The following is a 26,671-nucleotide window of genomic DNA, read 5'->3' as shown; positions in this document are numbered from 1 at the left end:
CAAAGAACATTTTAAGGAATACATTTCAGAGATGGATATTTCAGATGTGAAATAGAAAACAAGGTAGAAATTTAAATAAAAAATAAATAAAAGTAAATAATATCTGAGGTGCAATTATGGCTGTGGTTGTAGTAAACATGTGGTTCCAGGTGCCACCCACTGTGGGGCACCGTTGGTCTTCTACTATAGCCTTTAGCTGACCGATGCCAGGTGAGTGAAACTGGTAGACAGAAACAGTATAAAGACCCCATCATGACAATGTGTGTGTATGTGTGTGTGTGTGTGTGCGTGTGAAAGAGAGAGAATGAGTGTGTGTGCGTGTTTCTTCTTTCACATCTTCACACAACACTGAGCAACCATTACGTCATGTTCGCATCCTCTGCAAAAATAAGATGGCTGCAGCTAAGTGGTTTCACCATATCCAGACCACTGGAATGAAAGAACAACAACTTAGAAAAACAGGTAAAGGTTGGCAACAGGAGGGGTACCCAGTCACAAAAACACTATCTCAGTAAGTCTTGTCCAGCCCATGCCAACATGGAAAAAAACAGCATGATGATAAGAACATTTTCAAATTGTCACTGTATCTTCTTATAGAAATCCTATTTTTATACAATTCTTTACTTTTTGTAAATGGATTTTCACAGCACTGAGATCTTTGCTCAGCACCCACTCCATCTACCTCGGGGCTCAAATACCAAACCCATCCACTACTCCTACACACAATAATTACATTCCATACATCATGTAATAACCTAACTTTTAGTGGAACAAACCTGAAACAATGGCAAGTGTCACGTTATTCATTTAACACCGAGACATACCCAGTCGGGGAAATGTTATCTCTATATCTCTTTTGCCAGCAGAGAAGCGGAGGGTGACATTTCGATATTCATTTAATATCATCACCAGAAATATACAGAAAGGTGGGTCTGGGTTGATGGGGACACCCCCACCCACCTACTTCTCTTAAGGTGTGGCTGTGTGGTAAGAAGCTTGCTTCCCAATTACATGGTTCCAAGTTCAGTCCCACTGTGCAGCACCTTGGGCAAGTGTCTTCTATTATGGGCTTGAGCCGAGTGGATTCGGTAGATGGAAACTGAAAGAAGCTTGTCGTATATATGTGTGGGGGGAGGGTTTTTGAGTCTGTGTTTGTCTCCCACCACCGCTTGACAACCAGTGCTGGTGTGTTTATGTCCCTGTAACTTAGTGGTTCAGCAAATGCGTCCAACAGAATAAGTACCAGGTTTTAAAGAAAAAACAAACCTGAGGTTGATTCACTTGCCTAAAAATTCTCCAAAACAGTGCCCCAGCATGGCCTCAGTCTAATGACTGAAACCAGTAAAAACAAATTACACACACACACACACACATATATATATACACACACACATACACACATACATATATCTCATCAGTCAGGAGCCCTCCCTGTGTCAAGAGGTCAGCTTGTTATGTCTCCCCAGTTCTCTCTCTCTCTCACTCTCTCTCTCTCTCTCTCATTACAGCTAAGTGAATCCAACATCCATCAATTCGCAAGTAAACAGCTGCTTCTGCTGAAGAAGGTATCGCCTCACCTGTCTCACCTGCTTCTTATCTCTTCTGCCACTAATCACACAGTTAATTACATCTCTTATCTCCACTCGAAACGATACAAAACGAGTAAAGACGAAACGAAGACCTCTAGCCTTCAGTTCTCCATAAATCCCCCAACAAACACCCCCACCCCCATCACCACCAACACCCTTTCCCACTAAATATATGTGGGGTTTCTATATGACTGCTTGACCTGGTAGAAATAACAGCCAACTTTCTCTTACATCAGACCTTATTGTCTTAATAATAATAATACTGCCTGTTACTACAGTGAAAGGTGGGATGGTCACACCAGGATTGGTTTTGATTGTACAACTTCAATCACCAATATAAATGTGTGTGTGTGTGTGTGTGTGTGTACATGTAAGCACACACACACATTTATATATACACGCACATATAAATATATTCTTTAACTTATTTCAGTCATTGCACTGCGGTCATGCTGGAGCACCGACTTCAAGAATTTTAGTCAGATGAATCGACCCTAGGTCTTATTATTTTCTTTTAAACCTGGTACTTATTTTATCGGTTTCTTTTACCGAACTGCTAAGTTATGGGGACTTAAACGCACCAACACTGGTTGTCAAATGGTGGAGAGAGACAAACAGACAGACACACACACACACACACACACACATGCACGGATACACATACATATAACAGGATTCTTTAAGATTCCATCTGCCAAATCCACTCACAAGGCTTTGGGTGGCTTGAAGAGTAAAGTAGAAGACGCTTATCTATGGTGCCATACAAGCAGAGTGAACCTGGAACCATGTGGTTGGGAAGCAAACTTCTTACCACACAGCTACACCTGTGCCTATATATATGTACATACACATTTGCCAAGATATGCATATATGTATGGAACATCAGACACTGGTGTTTCAATGTGAATTAGTCTCTTCAGTGTTGATCAGATGTTCTAAGTCAAGCTATGTCTGATGACCTTCTGAATTATTTGTGTGTGTGTTAACACATGAGTCTCTTTGAGAAGTACCATTCCACCTCAGTATATATCTTACAATAGTTATTCACAACAGTATACATACATATACACGCACACAAACCATACACACATATATGTACATATAAATATAATAGACATTAGATGATATATATATATATATATATATATATATATATGTTTTTTACTCATCTCCATGATGGAGATGAATACCAATGTTTCATGTGACAGGCTTGATAGTTGTTGAGAAATTTCTCAAAGCATGAAACCAATGGCAGCCTTGTTAACAACAAATAAAGAATATTTAGCCACCAATGCAGTGTTGGCCACTCATTCTCATTGTTCGATATTAGTGCAAGTGTGTGGGGGGGGGGGGGGAGAGAGAGATAAATGTATATATCTTTTGGTGATATTGATTAAAAAAACAACAGAGACCCGGCATTTTGTGAACCACATTTATTGTGATATTTCTTCTGCAGTGAGTAACAAATACTCAGAGAAGTACATGGAATCAGTGATTGATCAGTTGGAAATCTATAAACATCAGATCAATGTTGCTATTGTTTACCTATTGTGATACATTGGAGATCACACAAACACACATGCGCGCGTATATATTGTATATATATATATATACACACACACACAATCATGCTTATAAAGACATGCATTCACACATACATGTAAACATACACACAAACATACACAAAGTAGTTGCCATAACAATAGGCTTGCCAGGGGAAGTAAAAGTACACCTCTAATTAACAGACATCTTCAAAGTTAACCTAGCAATTACTAAGGTTTTAATGAGAAAATTAATTAGTGTTTCATTAGCACATCTGAGACAAAACATATTTAATATAAACATGCTAACAACAAATAAATCATATGTAAGAAGTATGGCAACTTTATGGGTGCACACGAGTGTGTGTGTGTGTGTGTGTGTGTGTGTGTGTGTGTGTGTGTGTGTGTGTGTGCGTGTGTGTGTGTGTGTGTAATCACATAGTAAATTGAATGAATATCAAGATACAATTTTATAGAAATACAGGCCAAAATAAACACAGTGAAATCGTTAATGTCAAATATAGTTGTGTGTGTGTGTTTTGTTTTAAATGGCAAAAATATAATTTAAATGTCAGAAATGTAAATTACATATACATACACACATATATGTATATATATATTTTTTTTATTTGTCTGGTCTGTTTGTCTTTATCTCTCTCAACACACACACACACACACACACACACAATTATGTATAAATATATGTATATATATATTTTCATTTGCATGGTTGTAATATTGAAAAGTTCCTCTCTCTCTCTCTCTTTCTCTCTCTACACACACGTGATAATGAGTCTGTTTACGCTATTTACACACACTCAGGATGTGTGTGTGTGGTTTGAAGTTTTCAAGCCAAAACATAAGAAAACTTAACATAGAGGAAAAGGGGACATGTTGAAGAGTGACATCACTGTGTGCATTTACATGTTTAACTACACATGTGTGTGTATCTGCACATATACGTGTGTGTGTGTGTGTGTGTGTGTGTGTGTGTGTGTGTGTTAATTATATTTACTCATTGCTGATTACAGCCAAGCATAGATATTATACAACTTGAAATACTTATATACACACTGCGAGTAATTAGGCAACATCTCCATTTAGTAAGAAACTTTAGGTCTGTCCATCTCTCTCTCTCTCTCTTTCTTTCTTTCTTTCTCTCTCTCAAGCGATAAAATGGTTAAGTAGGAAGTGAGAAACATGGAACCAACAGAAAGTCTTTGAAGAAGTAAATAAGAAAATGTTTTACTCAGAGTTACAATTTACAATTTGAAATATTTTACGCACAGAAATCAATAGTTTAACACAACCAATCGTTGCATTGATTTACACACACACACACACACACACAAGCATACACGCATGTAGACACATTATTTGTTAGTGGTCCTTGGAACTAAGCATTTGTACATTTAGACATAATACATAGGTACAGGCAGTGGGACAGCAGAATCAGTTGAGTTTTGGACAAAATTCCTTGTGGCATTTACTCTGGTTCTTTATGTTTTAAGCTCAAATCCCTCCAAGAGCAACTCTGTATTTCATTGTCCCAAGGTCAATATATAAAGTACCAGTCTAAGATGGTGAACTAGCAGAGTCAGTAGAGTGACAGATGGCAATCGTTGTGGTAGTTGTTCTGACTCTTTGCACCGGGAGTTCAAATCTCACCATGATATATTTGGGTGATGGGCTTAGTCCATAGACCAATTTAACACCACACCTGGTGGCAGCTTGGCAGATCCGCTTTCATAGATACACCCCCCTCCCAATACTTTGTTGCAAGTGTTTGGACCTGGTCTTTGATTTCAGGATGCCTTTGTTCCCTCCTCCCACTTGTCTTAGATGTCCTGCACAGTATCACAAGCACTGCCCTGCCTCAATTTTATATGTGTGTGTGTGTGTGTGTAAATGTATATATGTGTGTGTGTGTACTGGAGTCCAACGTAGCCCTGCTGCTCGCTGGATCCTGTCAAACCATCCAACCCATGCTACCCTGGAAAATGGACATTAATGCTGACGATGGGTGTGTACATAATTAGACTGACTGAGAGACAGATAAACTGACAAGCAGACAAATCTGAAGCATCCAAACCACAGACACTAAATGATGATGATGATGATGATGATGATGAGATATATATGTGTGTGTGTGTATGTGTGTGTTTCTTACAAGAGTACCAACAAATTTGAATCAAACTGTTTTGATCCATACATGTAACTCCCAATAAATTGGTTGAGTGCCCTTCTTACATTTGTCCACTCACTCGTGTATGTGTGTATATATATATATATATATATATATATTATATATCATCATCTTCGTTTAATGTCTGCCTTCCAATACACACACACACTTATACATAACATGCATATATGTTTGATATACATATATACGGACACAGACTGTGTGTCGGTAGCCAGATGGCAAACATGTTTCCCTGGGGCTTAAACAACAGTAACATCGTCCTTTATAGGGCTGCCACATTCTGTTGGCAAATAAACTTTACTATATATATACATATATATATATATATGTGTGTGTGTGTAGGCATGCATGCATTTATGTATGTGTGTGTGCATAAAGAAAGGGAAGACACAAGAGAGACCAGTTGACAAGAGAAATGGTAAATGTGGAGGAATACAGCAGTAATGGCCAAAAGACTGGCAGGGCAATCAACAGAATTAGCAATGAATCATTAGAATCAAAGAAAGAGAAAAAAAAAGGTAAAAAGAGTTTGCCTTGCCTGAGATTGAGCGTGATTAGGTGACTTAGGTGCTTGGTTTAATAATCCATTATGTGTTGGTGATGTCTCCGTCTGGCCGCTATTTGGGTTATAAACACATCTATGTTTGGAATCAGTCGCGGAGACAGGTAACACATTTTGGACCCGTCTCCAGCAGAATCGAAGTCTTAAGCATTCCATGGAAACATCCGTCAACACTTACATGCAAACACACACATATATATATATATTTGTATGTAAGTATAAATGCACGTCACGTCTATGTATCGATATATATATAATTTCTTTTTTCTGTTTGAAAATATAGTTATGTGTAAAGATACATATATGTAAATATATATATATATATGTATGTATATGTATATATATATATTTATATATATAAATAGTAATAAAAATAAATTTATTTTGGTGGAGACGTTGAATGAGGAAGAAGAATAATGCTTTGTGGGTTTTCTATTTGCAATATGACAGCTTGCTATGTAATGATTTCGTTAAGAATGCTGGCCCAATTAGCAATGTAACAGAGTAATAATTAGAAAGAAAAAGACAAGAAAAACGGTCGAGGAAATTTATGGAGAAGACACGGAAAAACATCTGCAAGAAATTAGAAATATCTTCCTTTCCTCTGCAGTTGTCTTTGAGAGGAAAAATTCTGTGACAGTCAGGTAGAAAATACATAGCCACAATGTGAGTGGAAGGGAAACCCCCACCACACAAGTGTACACACCCACTCACACACACATAGAAGTGATTTAGTGTGTAACAGTGGGAGGGAGGAGTGTGAGAGAGAGAGAGAGAGAGAGAGAGAAAGAGAGAGAGAGAGAGAGAGAGAGACAGCTGGCTTGAAAGCAGAACTACATTAAGTAGAGACAGTTGCTATCAGTACACAACAACAACAACAACAATAGCAGCTACAACAATAACTACTACCACTACCACTACTACTACTACTACTACTAAGACTGTTATAGCAGTACAGAGAAGTTATAGGAATTCAACGGTTGCGACTGCCACAAAGTGGATGGAAGAGATGAAAGCAGGCACTGGCAGGAAAGATGAAATGGGGTTGTTGCGAGAAAGAATAGCGGGCAGTGGTGGTGGTGGTGTTGGCATTAGTAGTGGTGGTGCATGGCAAGGAGGGAGGGAGGGTGGCAGTGTAGCTATAACAACAGATATACTAATACCTTCATATGTTCACAGCTACACACATATTAGTATGTATCAAGATACACCGATAGATATTCTCAAATGCTATGGACTCCAACTACTAGCACAGATGCAGTATATCGCATATAGTGTGTATATATTTATATACACACACATATACACATACACACATTTATACATACACATATACACATGCACACATACATACATGCACACATATATACATAGATACATACATAGAACACAGATATACCAGTGTGTATATCACACTACTCCACAGATATAGTGTATATATATAGCTGCACCAATATATGTATATATATATATATATATATATATATATATATACACACTAATGCCCCCACTTCCACCGCCACCCCTACACACTATACCAATAGATATCCTGAAGTCCACCACCCCTACCACTACCACCACCACCACTACACAGATGTACCAAATTGTCAAACATTATATGAGGAGGAGATAGCAAAAGTACACTATTTATATAGAATTGTCAATATGTTAGTCACTGCAATTATCCAGCCATCCATCTCTCTCTACATATGTGTGTGTGTGCATGTAGGAGAGATGAGAGACGGAGAAACAGAGATAGGTGTGCCTGTGTGTTTATGTATGTATGTATGTATGTATGTGTATGTATGCTTGCTTCTATGTTTGTCCAACAGCCATTCAATAGACAACAGTAAGTATATACAGATGTATGTGTAATCTGTGTATGTATATATATATACATATAATATATATATATATATATATATATATATATATATATATATATATATACACACACAAACAGACCAGATTAAATGATTATGGAGCAGATTAACTATTCTCAATAATGTTTAAAGAAAAGGGGATAAGATTAAAAAGAAAGAAGAGAGAGAGAGAGAGAGAAATTGCAAGAGAAAGCTAAGGGAGATGTCATGAAGGCCTCCAGATCTGCTGAGTTAATCACAATGATGTTAATGAATATATAATTAAAGAGAAAATTCTTCTTATCCTTCTAATTTCCTGCTCATTAAATACTAAAACACTACCCCCTTTTCACCCCCACCCCCCGACACTAGTGGAGGGAACCCAATGGTAAGTGTGGGTATGTACAGGCTCCATGTTATTCAACCTTGGACACTTGAGATTCTCAGGGATCACACACAAAACACAGAAGCTGATATAATCTCACAATAAAATAACAAATCTGAAAGACTATAAGGGGACATATATTATTTTCATTGTTAAACCCTCAATTCAAAAAATTGTCCCTTTAGCTTAATTTTCAAACTGAAACTCCTTCACGGAGTAATTCCTGATGGCTGGTGAGATACTTGCATCTCAGTAGCCCCTTTAGGGAATACCACTTAACCGCTGAGAGACTTGTACTCGGACAGTCCCTTCCAGCAGTAATGTTTAATCCCTGAGAGACTTGTGTCACATTAGCCCTTTTATTGTGCCACCATGACCCTTTCGTATTTAACCCCCAAGACAGTTGCATTACCACAGCCATCCACTATGGTGCCACACTGCTTAATCATTAATCACTGAATGATAGAACTGGCAAAGTCATGAATTAGAAACAGTTGAGTGGTGTTTGTTTAGTATCTGTGTTCAAATCTCACTCAGATCAGCTATATTTTCCTCCTTCCAGGGGTCAATAAAACACACACCAGTTCAATCAAATTTACCCCCAGCTCCTATAAATCCCACACCCAGCTACCCGCTTCTCCCAACACAGTCAATTTTTCTCCACCCCCGATCAACTGTTTTGGTAAAGTGTGTCCACAACAAAGCAAAAACTGCATCACAAAGACTGACCTTCCTCTTCAGAGCCATCAGACACTTTGTCCTCCGCCATCTACTGTTGTAAGAACTGGTCTCACAACAGGGGCCATGTTACTGCTGCCACATATAATCATCCAACACCCACAATCGAGATTGTTACATATACATTCTTCATCCCCAACGAATAATGACTGCTCCTACATGGACAAATATCTAGGACCACATCCAAAACTGGTCCCTCATAAATACTGTCCAATCCTTGGCCCACAGAATTGCTGTCTCTTTTCATGATCTTTGCTCATTATGGATGGCTGGTCTCATTTACAATGAGGCACTCCTCCTATACCCATCCCTCCTCCCCTTATATTGTAGAATCCCCCCCCACCCCCCAGACATCACACTAACCAGCACACCCAGTCCTTCTACTACAGAATGTCATCCCGCTGAGCCCATTTAGTTCTAGAAGTCAACTTACAATTGTTTAAACGGAACATTAATTGTGGTCTGACCAAACCCAGGAATTCTACATTGGCGATAGGCACTGTACCTTCCTCCAGGCCAAAGTAATAAAATAAAAAAGATTCTATAATGGATTGAAATTTGGATAGTAGCCATCGATGGATCACAATGGATCTTATTGACCACAGGCTTGCTTGGTGCTTTGCTGCAAGAACAGATGGACACACACACAATGCTGTGTTGCTGTGTTTGTGTGTGTGTGTATGTGTGTGTGTGTGTGTGTGGGAATGAAGAGAGAAAGAGAGAAAGAGTGAAAATAGATAACCATCAGGCAATTGTCATTTAGATGCAGGAGAGAGAGAGAGAGAGAGAGAGAGAGAGAGAAATGTAGAGAGAGGGTAAAGAACAATTAAGTATGAGAGAGACTACCATCTCTGTCTCTCTCATATTATCCACCCTTGTTATATCAACCCTGTTTCTCCCATTTATAGGGGTAGGTATCAGAGAGGAGCGGGGAGGGGTCACAAAACCCAGTAATTTCAGGTATTACAGGGATCTGAACCTCTACCGATCCGCACACCCATGACTCAACGCCCCCCCCCCACACACACACACACCACCACAACCCTCCCCCGCCGTCCCCCTCCGGCCCTGTATATCCCTTGAGCATGTACATGTTTGAGAAACAATTAATATATGGGTACCCCAAAACAATGGGATCATGTAACTAGCGTAGAAAGATACCCCAGGAGGAGGTGGAGGAAGAGGAGGAGGAGGAGAAGGAGGAGGAGCTGATGAGTCAGAGAAATGGATGGAACAGACTTGCATTAAATATGCAACATTGACAAAATAGTTTCTCCTGTCAGGGAAGTAAAGTGATGAGCCTCGCCTAAGGCATCGGTTGTTCTTTTTCACTCAGCCTGCTTGTTAAGTCATTCAGCAACAACTACTACTCCGACACACACACACACACACACACACACAAACATATTTGCACATAAGAAAACAGGCACTTCACGTGCTTTTATATAAATATATATCTATATATATATATTTGTATGTATGGACACCAGTCTCTTCCTACACACACACACACATGTATATAATGTACACCACTCTCTTCCTCCATGGCCACTCAACACACCAATTATTATATAAACTACCAAAAGAACACACAAATTAGTTCTGTATAAAGAAGTTATTTCTAGCTTGGCTTTAAATCTACAATTTTAGAGTTATAACCTCTCCCAGAACTAGTGTGTCCCGCAACCAAAATATTGTGATATTAAACTAGATGAGTTCTATTCAGCTTAATGTGTATGTGTGTGTGTGTATACACACATGTATACACACACACACACACACATACATACATACAAACACTCTCTCCAAAGATGCAAGAATGGCTGAATGTTCTAAAATTCCCCTCAGAACCATATAATTTAGAGTTTGTTTCCATTGTATGTGGTGGGAGGTACCATTGGCCGGTTTCTTCTGCTACAGCCATAGGCTGACCAATGCCTTGTAAGTGAAATATGAAATGGAATCTGTAAGACCATCTCTAACGCACATATATAGGCATTCCGTCAGTTACAATGGGGAGGGTTCCAGCTGATCCAATCAATAGAACAGCCTGCTCGTGATATTAACCTGCAAGTGGCTGAGTACTCCACAGACATGTGTACCGTGAACTTAGTTCTCAGGGAGATTCTGCATGACACAGAGTGTGGCAAGGCTGGAGCAACGTGAAATAAAGTGTCTTCATCGCCAGGAATTGAACTCATGACTTTAGGATAGTAAGCTGAACACCCTAACCACTAAGCCATGTGCCTTCACACACACACACAGATAGAAACATACTCACATTTATTTATTCATTTTATGTCCATTTTTCCAAGCTGGTATGGGATAAAGGTCAACTCATTTGAGACAGCATTTTACGACCAAATGCTCTTCTAGATTGGCTCAACTTTACATGTCAAGAATTTTTTTTTTTACTTATCATTTCTAAACGAAAACACAAATACACATACGTATGGGGTGGGGGGGTGGGGGGGAGTACCATGAAGTTCCTGGCTTTGGGTAAAAGGAAAATACAGGTGGATCAGTTAATTATAATTTTATTCAACATATTCCCCTCTCAGATTTACACATTTATTGCAGCAGTCCTTCAGTTTTTCTAAGCCCTGTAAAAGAACTCAGAAGGTTAGGGACCTCAAGCCAGGCCCTTAAAGGCACTTTTGAGCACCACCCCCACTCCCCTCATACATATACATACAAATCCATATCCAGAACTAAAGGTAAGCCACTTCTCTCAGCAACTAAACTTTAATTCACAAAATTTGAGATTGAAATTTCACCTTCCGATGGTGTACATTTGACAATTAGGGTTTGAGGAAAATCGTATGACAACCCTCAGCCCCACCCTGCTCCTACACTTACCCCTCACACACACACACACACACACACACACGCCTACCATACATGAAATAATTAGTTCCGCAGATTGTATGTATAACCTTGACTCTAACAGATTCTCTTAGTGGACTTAAAACAACATTATTTTAAAGCAACATGTTACAAGTCATCTAAGCGTGCGTGTGTGTGTGTGTGTGTGCTGAAGTAGTGATATGATGTGCTATACAAAGATTTCAATAGGTTACCCACATAAAGACAGATACATACATGCATACAGGCATCCATCAAGTTATACACACATACACACACACAATATAGACATACTAAGCCACACAGACTCCCATACATATAGACATAGCCACACACACACACACACACAGACATAATTAACTACATATAGACACACACACACACACACAGACATAATTAACTACATATAGACACACACACACAGACATAATTAACCACATATAGACACACACACACACACACACACACACATTGCTTTCACTTCTCCAAGACATTATTATAGCTATTTGATGGAAAAACTTTAAAAACAATTACAGCCGAGGAATTGGAAAGCTAACGAGAAGATCTATTTGTATGTAATTATGTACATTTGATTTTAAAACTGATGAAAATGATGGAAATGGTGGAGGTGGTGATGGTGGTGGGTATAATGAAAATGTTAATGATGGCAGCATAAGTGACGATGATGAAGATGATGATGGATATTGCTCCACTGTTGTCCTCCCCCCCCCCACCCACCCACTCATCTAACAGCACCCGATTTCCAGCAACAGTATCATGCCTGCTTCTTCGTTTCCTCATTACAGCTGTAATTCCGATAAAATACCCCTTTTGCCATGCAGTTTAGACCTTAAATATCTAATGGAGTTGTTGCAAGAATTCTTTGAACTAATTCTTTCATCTCAGCCAATTTATTGGCACCAAAAGCAATTTTTGTAATTTATCATTTTTTTTCTTTTTTTTTCCCCTTCTTTTAGTAGTTTTAAAGAGAACCATTCTGTAGCCAAAATAGTAATCCAACAAAGAACCATTTTGAGTGAGATTCTTTGTTCCTCACTCATTTCAAGTTGAGCTTAGGAAGTGCCATTTTACTGTCTTCCGTGAAATACAGCCACCATTACAAGACATGACTGTCATTCCTTACCATTCTTACCGATGACCATTTTCAAAACAGAAAAAGACATCTGAAGAACTGTCAGCCATGTTTCTAAGAATAATCAAAATGTTTGTTGTTGTAGTTGTTATTGATGTTGTTGTTTAACCTGTAAGGTCAGCCTTGATGCAACAGCACTGCATATGATCATTGGTGTACCAGATGTGACCATCCCAACTTTTCTTCCAACACAGTGAAGCTAGGACCACATCATCCAATATCTTTCACTTTTCCTTTCTAAGACAGAAAGTTGTGATTCGAAGGAGATTTGACTGTTACATCTAGCACATCGAGTGACTACACAGACGTTCTATCACTGGTCTGACATAAATTGGATCACAAGAGAATCAAATCAAACAAGTATCAAACAAATAACATCTTTGATGCCATCAAATTGTGTCCATAACCATATTAACAAGGTTCATGTTTTCCTCAAAAAGCGAACCACTACACCTTACTAGAAATAGCAGCCAAATCTCCTCCAAAGCAGACATTGCTGTACAGAAAGTAGTTTCAGTTATGACCGTCCAAAAATGTTGAGTGGTTATAGCTGGAATACCTTTGACCAGGTGATTCCTATTTCACTCTATAGTATTCACCACCCTAAATGAAGCAGACATTACTGTCCACCTCAGTCTGCTTGGCTGACAACTTCTATACCCAGAATGACAATGCCATAGAAAATGAAACCATTCTTTCACACAACTGGGACAAAGTGTGCGCAGTTTTTTTAATTAGGATTTCCAAGAAATCTAAGGCTAAACTGCAACCAGATACTTTGTACAAGCACATGAGAGTTGTCTGTATATGTGTGTGTGTGTATATATATATACATACGTATATACATAGAGATGCATACATAGATGCACATGTGCATGTGTATGTATATGCAAATAAGTGTGTGTATATGTATGTCTTTATATGTCCGTTTGTATGTGTAAGTCATGTCATAGGAATGTAGAATAGTTTATAAGTTTACAATTCATTTTGGTTGAGAGATAACAGAAATATAATCAGTAGAAATTACCCACACACACCCTTCTGTGCGGAAAATGATAGAGTTTATTAGTAATAATGCAACATAAGTCACGCTTATCTTATGTTAAGCAATCATCAGATGACACAATCAACATCAACAACATTTTAACATCTACTTTTCCATGCTTGCATGGGTCAGATGGAATTTATTGAGGCAGATTTTCTATGGTCACAGACCCTTCCTGTTGCCAACTCTCCCTTGTCTCCATGGGCCCGGGAACAGGGGGTGCAGTGGTGCACCCCTACTTACTTTTCTCGGGTTTAGAAAACAGCGAATAAGGAGCGACCTGTAAAAAGTAGCTTGAATTGGGTTTCTTCTCAAAGAACAAAAGAAATAATTTTAAAAAATGACCTTATTTGTAAAATTGGGGGGAGGGCTGGGTTTGCACCCCCTCAGCAAATTTCATTCCTGAGCCAGTGAATGTCCCCAAGTAAACTAATATTTCCCCATGGCCAAACATGTTTCCACAGAATACTAAAACTGCATGACACTGCTGACCGTATGACCATCGATGACAATGATGCTTGTATGACAGCGACACACATTTACAACTATTATGCAATATTAAGACAAGGAGATACAAACACACATACATTCATACATACATATATGGTAGGCTTCTTTCAGTTTCTATCTACAAATTCACTCACAAGGCTTTGGTCAGCCTGGGGTTATAGTAGAAGGCCAAGACACTTTTAGTTATGATGTATTATCACTAACTGACTATATCATTTTATTATATTTCACTCTCCTTCCCCGTCTCTCTCTCCATACACACACACACATCATCTACTATTATTTTGTTTATGTTAACACCTATAACCTATTTTACACACACACACACGGTAATATGTTCCCACATACATTCCATCTCAAACACAGTATTTTTACACACAGAGCAATCTGTTTACCCTCCCTTTCACACACACACACACACACACACACACAAAGTCTATTCAGTAGTGCAATGACCCAGAGATTGTAATTTAAATGAGAAAAAAGTGTTAGAATAGCTACAGAAAGTGATTTTGTTCAAATGTCATTTTATTGAAGATCCATCAACAGAAAAAAACAAAAAAAAACAAACAAAAAAAAGACTACATAAGCTTCAAGCATGTAAATTATTGCAGCCACATTATCAAAAGGAAAATGTCTCTAAGTGGTCTCTCAAACAGCAAAAATCACAGCCAGATCTAATTCATATTACACCCTACTGCTTTAATGAAGATAGGACACATTGGATAATGTAGTCCTAGATATGCAATGCCTGAGAAAACAGTATATTTATGAGTGGAATGCCTTTGATCATCGGTCTACTCAGTTAGGACTGACCTGGGGCTAAACCACATGAAACTTTTAGATAACATTTCTGAGAGTAATTCTTTGGAATTGTTTCAGAATTTCAAAAAAATAAAAAAATAATGGTTATCACTCGTCATCGTCATCGTTTAACGTCTGCTTTCCATGCTGGCATGGGTTGGACGGTTTGACTGAGGAATGGCGAACCAGATGGCTGCACCTGGCTCCAATCTGATCTGGCAGAGTTTCTACAGCTGGATTCCCTTCCTAACACCAATAAAAATAATAATAAATGCTCTGATGCAGTACCAGGCAGCAGCTTTCATGGCTTCTGATCTTAATTGATTGGAAATGTCATCATGTACATTGTTTTGTCTTGGTATAAAAGATGGGCTACAGCAAATATTCTGCTCAATATCACTGATTTGCTTGTCAGTTGTTTGACCTTAAACAGCTGAGCATGTCCCTTGGTGGCTGACGATATGTGCATCTCTGATCATGAGCAGAAGTAGTGGGGGAGCATCATAGCCATGTGTTGAGAGGAAGTCTTTGGGGTTTGAATAATTCACCTCTGGAAACATGGGTGTTTTGTTCAATATCCTTAAACAACCGTTATTCAGGGACCTTTTGAGCAGGATGGGCTACTCGACCTGAAAAAAATTCTAACTGGGCCCCATCTGCGAGGTCATGCACTGTTTATCTTGATATGAGATCAACATGTCATGCACACATGGTTGTGATGTATGTGCCTGGTGTACCCTTATCGGACGGGTAGTCATGGTAGGTATATTAAGTTTCGTATATTTTACCCCAGTGTCACTTTGATGGCATTCACCGCTCTCTCACTCAATAATAATAGTAATAATTTCTGCTATAGGCACAAGGCTGGAAATTTGGAGGGGGGGAGAAGGTTAATTGATTACATCAATCCAAGGGGTCAACTGGTACTTAATTTATCAACTCTGAAAAGATGAAAGATGAAAGATAAAGTTGGACTCGGAAGAATTTGAACTCAGAACGTGAAGACGGAAGACTGTTGCTAAGCATTTCTCCTAACTTCATGATTCTGCTAACGATTCTGCCAGTTCATAATTACTGGTTTCGAATTTTGACACAAGGCCAGCAAATTTAGGAAGAAAGGGGTAAGTTGATCACATCAACACACCCCACCCACCTCTGTATTCACCTGGTGTTTATTTCATGAACCCCAAAAGGATAAATAATAATAAAAATAACAATAATTTTGTGTGTGCATTTTAGAAGTATTTTACTGTGCAAAGTAGAATTTCTGTGTGGGCGTTTTGAAAAAAAAAAACACACTTCATTTTAATGTTGTCCACTTGACTACATCGTTGTTGTTAGTAGGTCATTTACCATTTCAGCCAATTACCAGTTGATAATTCATGTCCAGTCACCTCTCTTGTTCTATGTTGTTTACATTAACAAAATACCATTACCATGCTCAGTCAACCTAGCTGTAAATATATACCACTCAGACAAAATACTTTGTGGTATTTAGTTACATGCCTTTACATTCTACATTCAAATCCTGCTGAGATCAATGAAGTAACTCACACCCTAGGCCAATAAAATAGTGGACAAGTGTTTGAGATCATTATAATTGACTTATATCCTTAAAAAGACTCTGCTCCAATATGACCACCACCACCCAATGACTGACACTTGTCAATTAATGCAGCAGGACTGTACAGTCCATTGCTTAGAGGCCCCAGATTATATCAGGTAACACAGATAAATGTTTTGTTTACAGTTGTGAGGTCCAGCCTTATCTTGGACAATCATCAATGACCTCGACAATAATATCCTCAGGTTGCTATAGAAACAACAGAAAGGAGACCTGCTTACAATGACAATACGGTTAAACAATCGATGTCATTAATTAATAATATAATTAGCGATGCAAATATCTAAATTATGCAACAATTTCTAATCAACATTAGTATAAAAAAGATCCTTCAAGTTAATTCCTCTTCTTGTCTTTAATACCTATCTGGTTTCCAAATAAAGGATACTGGGGGGATTGGTTTGCAAAAGGAGGGTGTCCAAAACTGGGCAAGACGGCGTGAGGGTGTTTGCTATGGCATTGAGGTCGATCAGGCCACCCTTATTAACGGGGACAAAACCCCGATTTAAAACACTGGATGATGATGATGTGGTTGCAAAGCAATCTATATCAAGCGATAGATAGATAGATAGATAGATAGAGAGAGAGAGAGAGAGAGAGAGAGAGAGAGAGAAAGAGAGAGAGAGTGTGTGTGTGTGTGTGTGTGTGTGTGTGTGTGTGTGTATACATGCGTGCACATTCATACATACGCATGCATGAATATATACACATAAATGCACATGTGCACACATATGCATACACACACACAAACACACACAGAACAGCCAATTCTCGCTAAAAATATTCTCTCAAAGAATTTAAGATGGAATTCCTTGGTGAAAGATTATTGAGAATGAAGGCTTGGTTTGGTTTTTCCAAAGAAATTTATTGATTGAGAAGTCAATAGTTAAAGACACAACTGTAGTTTGGTGCCATGGAGAATACTAAATGGTTTATCTCTGTTATTGGATTTCTTCTTTCTAGCAGAACTCTTCATTAGAATCCAATAAAAATGAAATGATTGAAGAAAAAAAAAAAAAAAAAAAAATCTGACTGCCAATAGAATATCGCAGAGTTTGACGGAATATCTCCAAATCTCTAGGGATTTGGTTTGAAATAACACATTATTGATCTCTTATATTGGAATATACCATAGGATTGACAGCATTGTGGTGTTCATGCATTTCCCAAGGGTATTTAGTGGTATTAAGGTGGTAAAATATAGATACGAGAGGCTGAACATACTGGATTATCTTTTGCCTGCTGTCATCATCATCATCATCGTTTAAGGTCCGCTTTCCATGCTAGCATGGGTTGGACGATCTGACTGACGACTGGTGAACCAAGTGGCTACACCAGACTCCAATCTGATTTGGCAGAGTTTCTACAGCTGTCAAGAGATCAAATCTTCCTTCCAGTATAACTAGTGGAACACTGTTCGAAGGTAAAATTGAAGTTTATATTGGTCTCAGTTCAACCATTTGTTGACAATAGGTACCAGATCATCTAAGAATGGTCAGCAGTGAACCAAAGATTTCACTAAATATCTGGGATGTCCACACTGAGTTTAGAAATTCTGCTACTGTGCTCCAGTGTGAAATTCCACTGTCCACAAATACAAATATCCACCACAAGGAAAAGAATCTTCATTAGTTACAAACTGATTCCTCTCTTGTCAAAACCATACACACCTGGTCAACCCACAAATCAGTGAAAATGAAGGCCAGGTAGAACATGTCCCAGAAGCATGGTGAGCATGTCGGTTAATAATAGAATTATATTAAGAATAGTGAATATCATTATAGCAGTGATAATGCATAAGACATTGAGTTAACAAAAGAGTATATCATAATGGTTTCAATTCTTGGCACAAGGCCAGCAATTTCAGAAGAAGAGGTAAGTCAATTACATCGACCTCAGTACGTAACTGGTACTTATTTTATTGACCCCCAAAAAGGTAAAAGGCAAAGTTAACTCCAGTGGCATTTGAACTCAGAATATAAAGTTGGAAGAAATACTGCTAAGCATTTTTTCTGGTGCGGTACTGCTTCTGCCAGCTTGCTACCGTCTTGGAGTGTATCATCATAATAATAATGCATATCATTGTCGTAATAGTATATGAAGCATGTAAGGCGGTGAGCTGGCAGAATCGTTAGCACGCCGGGCAAAATGCTTAGCAGTATTTCATCTGTCTTTACATTCCGAGTTCAAATTCCGCCGAGGTCGACTGTGCCTTTCATCCTTTCGGGGTCGATAAATTAAGTACCAGTTGTGTACCGAGGTCGATCTAATCGACTGGCTCCCTCGCCCACAATTTCAGGCCTTGTGCCTATAGTAGAAAGTGTTGTTGTTGTTGTATGTTTGAACTGTAAATAACCAAGCCAGTGATCCCTATTGTATTTGTTGTCATGTAAAGTGGGACGTAAATGGATCAGTGTCTGGGTTAAAGAGACAGAACAGTACCAATGAGGGAGGGACGAAGGGAAGGAAGGACCGTATAGTCACAGACCTTTCCCATTAAAGACTGACACTTTAGCTTTATGGAACATTTGTGACTCAACTATCATTAGCGTTTAGTACACAGCTGTAATGCATGATACACACACACACACACACACACGTTATCTCCTCACACAAACACATGTACATTATTATTATTACATGCATACAGGTTCACTAACATACACACCCACACCAGATCATAATTCAAATTAAACATTAACCATTGAAACCCCACCCTTTCAGCCACTTCCTTGTTCCAAAGGAGTCCCCTGAGACCCCCCCCACCCAGCTCCTCCAACAAGGGAATAACTAATAAGAGCAATACAATAAAACAAGCTAGTGTGTGTGTGTGTGTGTGTGTGTGTGTGTGTGTGTGTGTGTGTGTGTGTGTGTGTGTGTGTGTGTGTGTGTGTGTTTGTGTGTTTGTGTGTGTGTAAAACATGCTGATATAAACATTATTGAAAAATATATGTTAAATTAAATATTTCCTTTCCAAGAAATAAAACTGAAATTTTTGTGGTCCACAGAATTGTTGTGCAAATGACACAAAAAATAATTTTGTTGTAGAGGACATTAAATACCTTCAGGACAACACAAACATATTATAGACAAGCCTTTTCTAAACTCTAACCTTGGAGAGGCAAATTAACAACAACCACACAAACATAATGAATGAAATTACAGTAAGAAAATGTCTGAACCTCGGGTGTGTAGAATTTGGAGTTTGCCTGCCAGCCACATGGTTCTGGGTTCAGTCCCACTGCATGGCACCTTGGGCAAGTGTCTTCTACTATATACAGCCCAGGGCCAACCAAAGCCTTGTGAAATGGATTTGGTAGATGGAAACTGAAAGAAGCCCATCATGTGTGTGTGTGTGTGTGTGTGTGTGTGTGTGTGTCGTTGTGTCTGTTTGTCCCCACCAACACTTGACAACTGATATTGGTGTGTTTACATCCCCATAATTTAAGGATTTGGTAAAAGGAACCAACAGAGTGAGTACCAGGCTTAAAAAAAGTCCCGGAGTCGATTCATTTGCCCCAGCATGGCCACAGTCTAATGACTGAAACAGGTAAAAGATAAAAGATAGTGATGTCAACAATGGAAACATTCTGCCTGGCACTGCCCCAGGACAAAAGAGTCTTCAACAACTTGGCAAAGCATTTTCAGAATAAGCAATGGAACAAAAGAAAATGTGGAGGGGGGAGTCATCAAAAAACACAATTGAGTTTATCATCATCATCATAATCATCATCATCCGTGTTTTAAATCAGTGATGTTTTGATTTATGAACTTGTCAGAAGTTTAGAATCTGGTCCGTGAACCCAGCTGGTTTGGCCTTAAATTACTTCTCAAACACTCAACAATCACTTTTTTCTCAATACTGCTTTTGGTTTTGACAGCAAGAAGAATACAAAAATATTAATATTCAACTTAGAGAAAACCTCACCTTCATCTCCCCCCCCCCATCCCACTGAATTAACACGTGACCACTATCTCTACCCTACATGCACACACAAGCTTCTCTGTGTGTGTGTGTATGTGTGTGCAATACTTTTTCCAAGTGTTACAGAAGACATCAAAATACTGAGGTTTATTGAGATAGTGAATATTTATAGACCAATTTTTTTTTATCATAAATGTGAGTGTGTATGTATCAGGGTGTGTATATTATTGTATGACAGAAAAAAATCTTACACAAACATATATGTCATTCATATATATATATAAATATATATATATACATATATATATATATATATACATATATATATATATATATATATATATATATATACATATATATATATACATATACATATATATATATATATATATATATATAACATGCAGTTACTAATTTCGGTCTTACTCTCTAAGTACAGAGATGCTGAGATTAATCAGCATGATACGGTTTCAAATCTCGGTGCTGGCTGTGCTGTGGCATTCATTCACTGTTGCAGTCTTGTTTACATTGGCCTGATGGTTAATTAGGAAGTAATTAGAATACTTACAGTTGTAGAGCTTCATAATAAAACAAAACTTCACTTACCTAAAAGGGAAAATAAAAGGGAGACAGACTCATTAGTCACGGCAGAATATCTCAATGCTATCAGTTACAACCAATAATTACATAAAGATTAATTAATAAAACAATTTCTTACATCAACAATAAAGTACAGAAAGAATTTAGTTATAATCTGCGCTGTTTTGTGGAGTGAACCAGGCAAAGGAGGCTGTGTCATAGGAGAGAGTGTTTGCAGCACTTTTGAACTGATGGGACCCTCCTCTCTTCAAGGGACGAAAGAAAATAAATGAGAAAGAGGAGCAGAGGATTTTGAAACAGAAAAGCTGGGATTTTGAAACAGAAAAGTTTCCATTCCAAAACCTTGAGTAAGATATTTAAATTCTTGTTACATCAACAGTGATGTACAGACGTGGCTGTGGGGTAAGAAGTTTGCTTCTCAAGCACATAGCTCTGGGTTCAGTCCCTCTGCATGGTCCCTTGGGCAAGTGTGTCTTCTACTAAAGCCTCAGGCCAACCAAAGCCTTGTGAGTGGATCTGGTGGAAAGAAACCGAAAGAACGAAGTCCATCGTGTGTGTGTGTGTGTGTGTGTGTGTGTGTGTGTGTGTGTGTGTGTGTGTGTCTTTGTTTCTGTCCCCGACCACCACTGGTGTTGATGTGTTTACGACCCCATAACTTAGCAATTTAGTAAAACAGACTGAAAGAATTTCGACTTAAAAAAAAAAAAAAAAGGAGAACTGGGGTCGATTCATTCGTGCTGCAGCATGGCCACAATCTAATGCCTGAAACAGATAAAAGAAAGATAAAAAAAAAAAAACAGTGGTATCTCACCACATCCATACATCACACGTATCTCACACACATCAACAGGGATATCACATCAACAGGGATATCACATCAACAGGGATATCACCCTCATAGAATAACAAAACATCTTGAATCCAATTATATTCAGTAATAATGAATCTGAAGACAGATTGGTGCCTCCCCACTGAGTTGGAACTTATCTGGGACCCAAGAAAATCTGACAGTTGCCTGTCTTGGAAGCAGCAAAATGGCATTAGGCTTCTTTCTTTCTTCCTATCCACAACACGCTCCCCACCATAGAAAAAAAGGGAACTACAGATAAGGGGGAAGTGAGGTGGGCACGGTGGGGACCTGGACTCGCTTGACCTATATTTACAACTGAGAACCGGTGCGGGGGTGGGGGGAGTGGAAAATAGATCCATCACGTTATATGTGATGTGACATTTACAAAATTAATTAGAAATTATCAGGAATTGTCAGGCAGTGGAATGGAGGGAGGAATGATAGGAAAACTTGGGGTCCCAGCGGTTGGAGGAGAAGGTGGAGGAGGAAGTAAATGATGATGATGATGACAATGATGATGATGGCAGCCATGATGATTTACTGTCGTTTAGCCCCAAGAAACCAATAATCAAAGGACATCCCAATCATCAATATTCCAGTTTCGATCCAAGCAAAGCATGATTTGAGGTAGATTTGGCTGCTTTTTCTAGTAAGTTGAGCAACTAGATAGAAGCTGTATTGTTGTTGTTGGTGGTGGTGGTCATGGCAGCAAACTGGCAGAATTCTGAGCACAAATTTTGTCAAGGTCAACTTCTTTCATCCTGCCAGTTTTCAGTCAAAGAGTCCAACCCATGCCATCATGGAAAACAGACCTATGATGATGATGATGATGATGATGTCTGTGGAGTGCTCAGCCACTTGCATGTTAATTTCACAAGCAGGCTGTTCCACTGATTGGATCAACTGGAGCACTCGTTGTCATAACAGACAGACATCCAGTTAGTTATATTGAGTCAAGTAATAACTTTACTTTATATTCTATGAATGCTGGAAAGATGAAAAAAAGACCAAGTCGACCTAAAAAGCTTCAGACTCGGATCATTCTAGAACATTCTAGAACAAGACACTTTTATATTTGACGCAACCACACACTAACATTGCTCTACTAATATTGACTTTCTAAATATTTCTTCAGCTATTCTGTTATGGATCTTTTGATGTAAAACAAATAAACTTTAAAAAAAAATATATATATATATACTTAATAGCTTTATTTTAATCCATTGAAATGACTAAACAATGGATTTTTGCCAAGATCCATTGTTTGCCTGAATTAAGTTCAGGAACCGGCCATTTTCTAAACCCAGACAGTTTAGTAATAAAAGGAATGAGAAATCACAGCTACCAATGTGTGTTTTATTGACTTCTTTTGTAGAGATTGATCTTTCATCAGCAACAACTCAGTCGAAACAGAGAAAATTAATTCAATTAAATCAACATGTAATCAATAGTTAGTGAACATCCTTCTTGATAGATGCAAAATCCAGACATATGATTGGTCCATCTTTAGTCAGGCTAAAGTCATCAACAAATAGCTAGCAATGCTTCAGTGTGTGTAAAAATTTCTAGTCGGGAATGTTTAATGTGCGCATGTATGTATATGGTATATATATATATATATATGTAGAAATAATACATTTCTAAATCTCTCAGAGAGATTTATGCAGTAGTGATGCGATAAAGTAGTTGTATGCTGTCAACTTAATGTGACAGTCCCATGAAGGGAATAATACTATTGCTATTTAGCCTTAGGAAGCAGCACTGCTCCCTGTCGGCCTTGACACATTTCCTGCGGCCTTATGTTTACAAGGGACAAGAACGTGCACCCAGCTAACCCTGCATCCAGAGACATGTTTCTGAGTCTTTGCTCGTCATCAGCCTGGAGTAGCAATAGCCTGCTAGCTGGAGATGCCTGTCAAGCTCTTGTAAACATATAATAATTATAGTGAAACACATTCATTCAGGAACATGTCTCTGGATACAGGCTTAGCTAAGTGGAGGTGCTTGTCTCACCTTTGTAAACATAAGGACACAGGAAATGTGTCAATGCCGACAGGAAGTGGTGCTGCTTCCTAGGGCTAAATAGCAGTAGTATTATTCCATTCATGGGACTGTCACATTAAGTTGACAGCATACAACTACTTTATATATATGTATATACACACACACACACACACACACACACACACACACACACACACACACATACAATAATCAATAAAATGATAGCTTCTCAGTGAGTTTGTAATTTCACTGCCTTCCTGAAATATGGGAAAAGTTCTGGAAAAGTTCTGCAAGCAAACATAAATATATTAAACACACATTTATCAGACATACAACCTATATGATAGAATAAGGCTATATAAATACACGAGTTGGTTTGTTCATGTTTTAATTTCAGGAGGAATGCCTCAAGCTACAAACCAAGGAAGACTGCTGCAGAGACTACACAAACTATTCTTGTACAACAGGAATCAATAAAAGTTATTTGGAAATAGTGCCATACAGAATTACCATTTCAGCTCTCATCCATGACTAAAAAAAAAAAAAATTTACTATTTCTCCATGTTTTTATAGATCTGTCTACTATATGCGTGAGGAATATTAAGTGATAAAACCACCCCTAACTAACTGACATCATCCTATTATAGAGAAAAAAAAAAATGAGTTTGGGGTAAAACTAAAATAGTGTCATGAAGAACTATCGCATATCACCACACATATATACATCTGACATGAACTTTCTCTCATAACAGAAAAGGTATTATTTACTTGAATGTTATTTTCTTATTAAATAGATTTCTGCTGATAGAATCCACCCTGCTCCCTGCCCCACTCTGGGGAACATTGTTAATATAACATGATATAGTTATGAAAGTTATCTGTAATGTCACTGGTTGATGATAATTACACTACAGTTATACTAGTTATCTGCAATGATGCTGGTTATAATGATGGTAATTATCTGTAATACCATTGGTTAATTACGATAATTGTTTGTAATATCACTGATGAATTATAATGGTTGTCAGTAATCAATACTGCAGATGATGAGAGGAATTTCTGAAAAATCAAAAGAGATGAGTGGCTGTGTGGTAAGTAGCTCGCTTACCAACCACATGGTTCCGGGTTCAGTCCCACTGCGTGGCACCTTGGGCAAGTGTCTCAGGCCGACCAAAACCTTGTGAGTGGATTTGGTAGACGGAAACTGAAAGAGAACTGTCGTATATATGTATATGTATATATATGTGTGTGCTTGTGTGTCTGTGTTTGTCCCCCTAGCATTGCTTGACAACCAATGCTGGTGTGTTTACAACCCCGTAACTTAGCGGTTCGGCAAAAGAGCTCGATAGAATAAGTACTAGGCTTCCAAAGAATAAGTCGATTTGCTCGACTAAAGGCGGTGCTCCAGCATGGCCGCAGTCAAATGACTGAAACAAGTAAAAGAGTAAGGACAATTGTAGCAGCTTTCAATTATATTATCCTGAGTTAGTGACACCACCACCACCACCACCACCACCACCACCACCACCACCACCACCACCACCGCCACCGCCACCGCCGCCGCCGCCGCCGCCGCTGACGACAGCAAGCGTTTACTGTTCTGAAACCAGAGATGACCATCCCTGGTATGTACAATCCCTAAACTCTAGACACAAAGGTTACAAGGCAAAAGGTTTGTCTATTCAATCATCCGCATTGTATTACTGGTATCTATTTTAAAGAAAGGCTAAGCTGGTTCCAGTGATATCTAAACTTTGTATGAAGAGAGTTGAGATTAAATATGGTGTAACATTTAGTTGAGATCTCCTGCCATAGTCCTTTCTACTGATGCTTCTCTGATAAAAGTCAAACAAGATAATCATATTGGGAAAACAATGGAAAAACAAACCCCCAAGAAATAGTTGAAATTCATAAATGGAATACATGTGAAATATAATAACAAAACACATGAAACTAGCACCAAACCTAAAATACAATGTAAATAACTGAACAAGAATACTGTAAGGAATATCAACAACATTTTGTCAAGATAACAGCTCAGAGACATTTTCAGAATATCTCAGAGAAAAACAGGAAATTTATCAATTCAGCATTAAACAGTTTTTATTAGGTTTTATTACAGAAACAAATTAGAAGATTTAAATATTCTATTTAGAATCAAGATAAAAAAAACAGATAAGAGAGACACCATTTATTGTGAAGACTGTTCAATAGTGAACTCCGTGTGTGTGTGTGTGTGTGTGTGTGTGTAATTGTTGAGTTGTTGATTTTGATCTCATTCACCGTTCTTTGATTCTTTCTTAGAATCTTTAAGTCACACTGATCAGAGACCAGTGTCATTTATAGATATTTTTGAGAAAAGTTATAGAATTTTCCAAATAAAATCTTTGCAAATATATTTACCAGGA

General features: G+C 38.3%; 1 protein-coding gene across 30 annotated transcripts in view; it reads right to left on the bottom strand.

Annotated features, from left to right (window-relative positions):
• Window positions 1–26,671, bottom strand: part of LOC106880262 (dedicator of cytokinesis protein 9) — a 186,904-nt gene that overhangs the window by 121,317 nt on the left and 38,916 nt on the right. For 6 of the 30 annotated variants that reach the window (XM_089366499.1, XM_089366501.1, XM_089366502.1 and 3 more), the window contains exon 1: window positions 5,875–6,110. The exons of 15 other annotated variants lie outside the window; for them this stretch is intronic. In XM_089366499.1, coding sequence (XP_089222625.1) covers window positions 5,875–6,054 — 180 coding nt within the window. In that variant the 5' untranslated portion in view covers window positions 6,055–6,110. Of the gene's footprint in view, window positions 1–5,874; window positions 6,627–26,671 lie in introns of those variants that run through there. 9 more of the 30 variants (XM_089366500.1, XM_089366503.1, XM_089366505.1 and 6 more) reach the window with 4 other exon arrangements.

The sequence above is a fragment of the Octopus bimaculoides genome, chromosome 19 (assembly GCF_046866305.1).
Source record: "Octopus bimaculoides isolate indiv1 chromosome 19, ASM4686630v1, whole genome shotgun sequence".
Lineage (NCBI taxonomy): Eukaryota > Metazoa > Mollusca > Cephalopoda > Octopoda > Octopodidae > Octopus > Octopus bimaculoides.
Note: the sequence above shows the minus strand (reverse complement) of the source record. Positions and strands in the feature narration are given on the sequence as shown.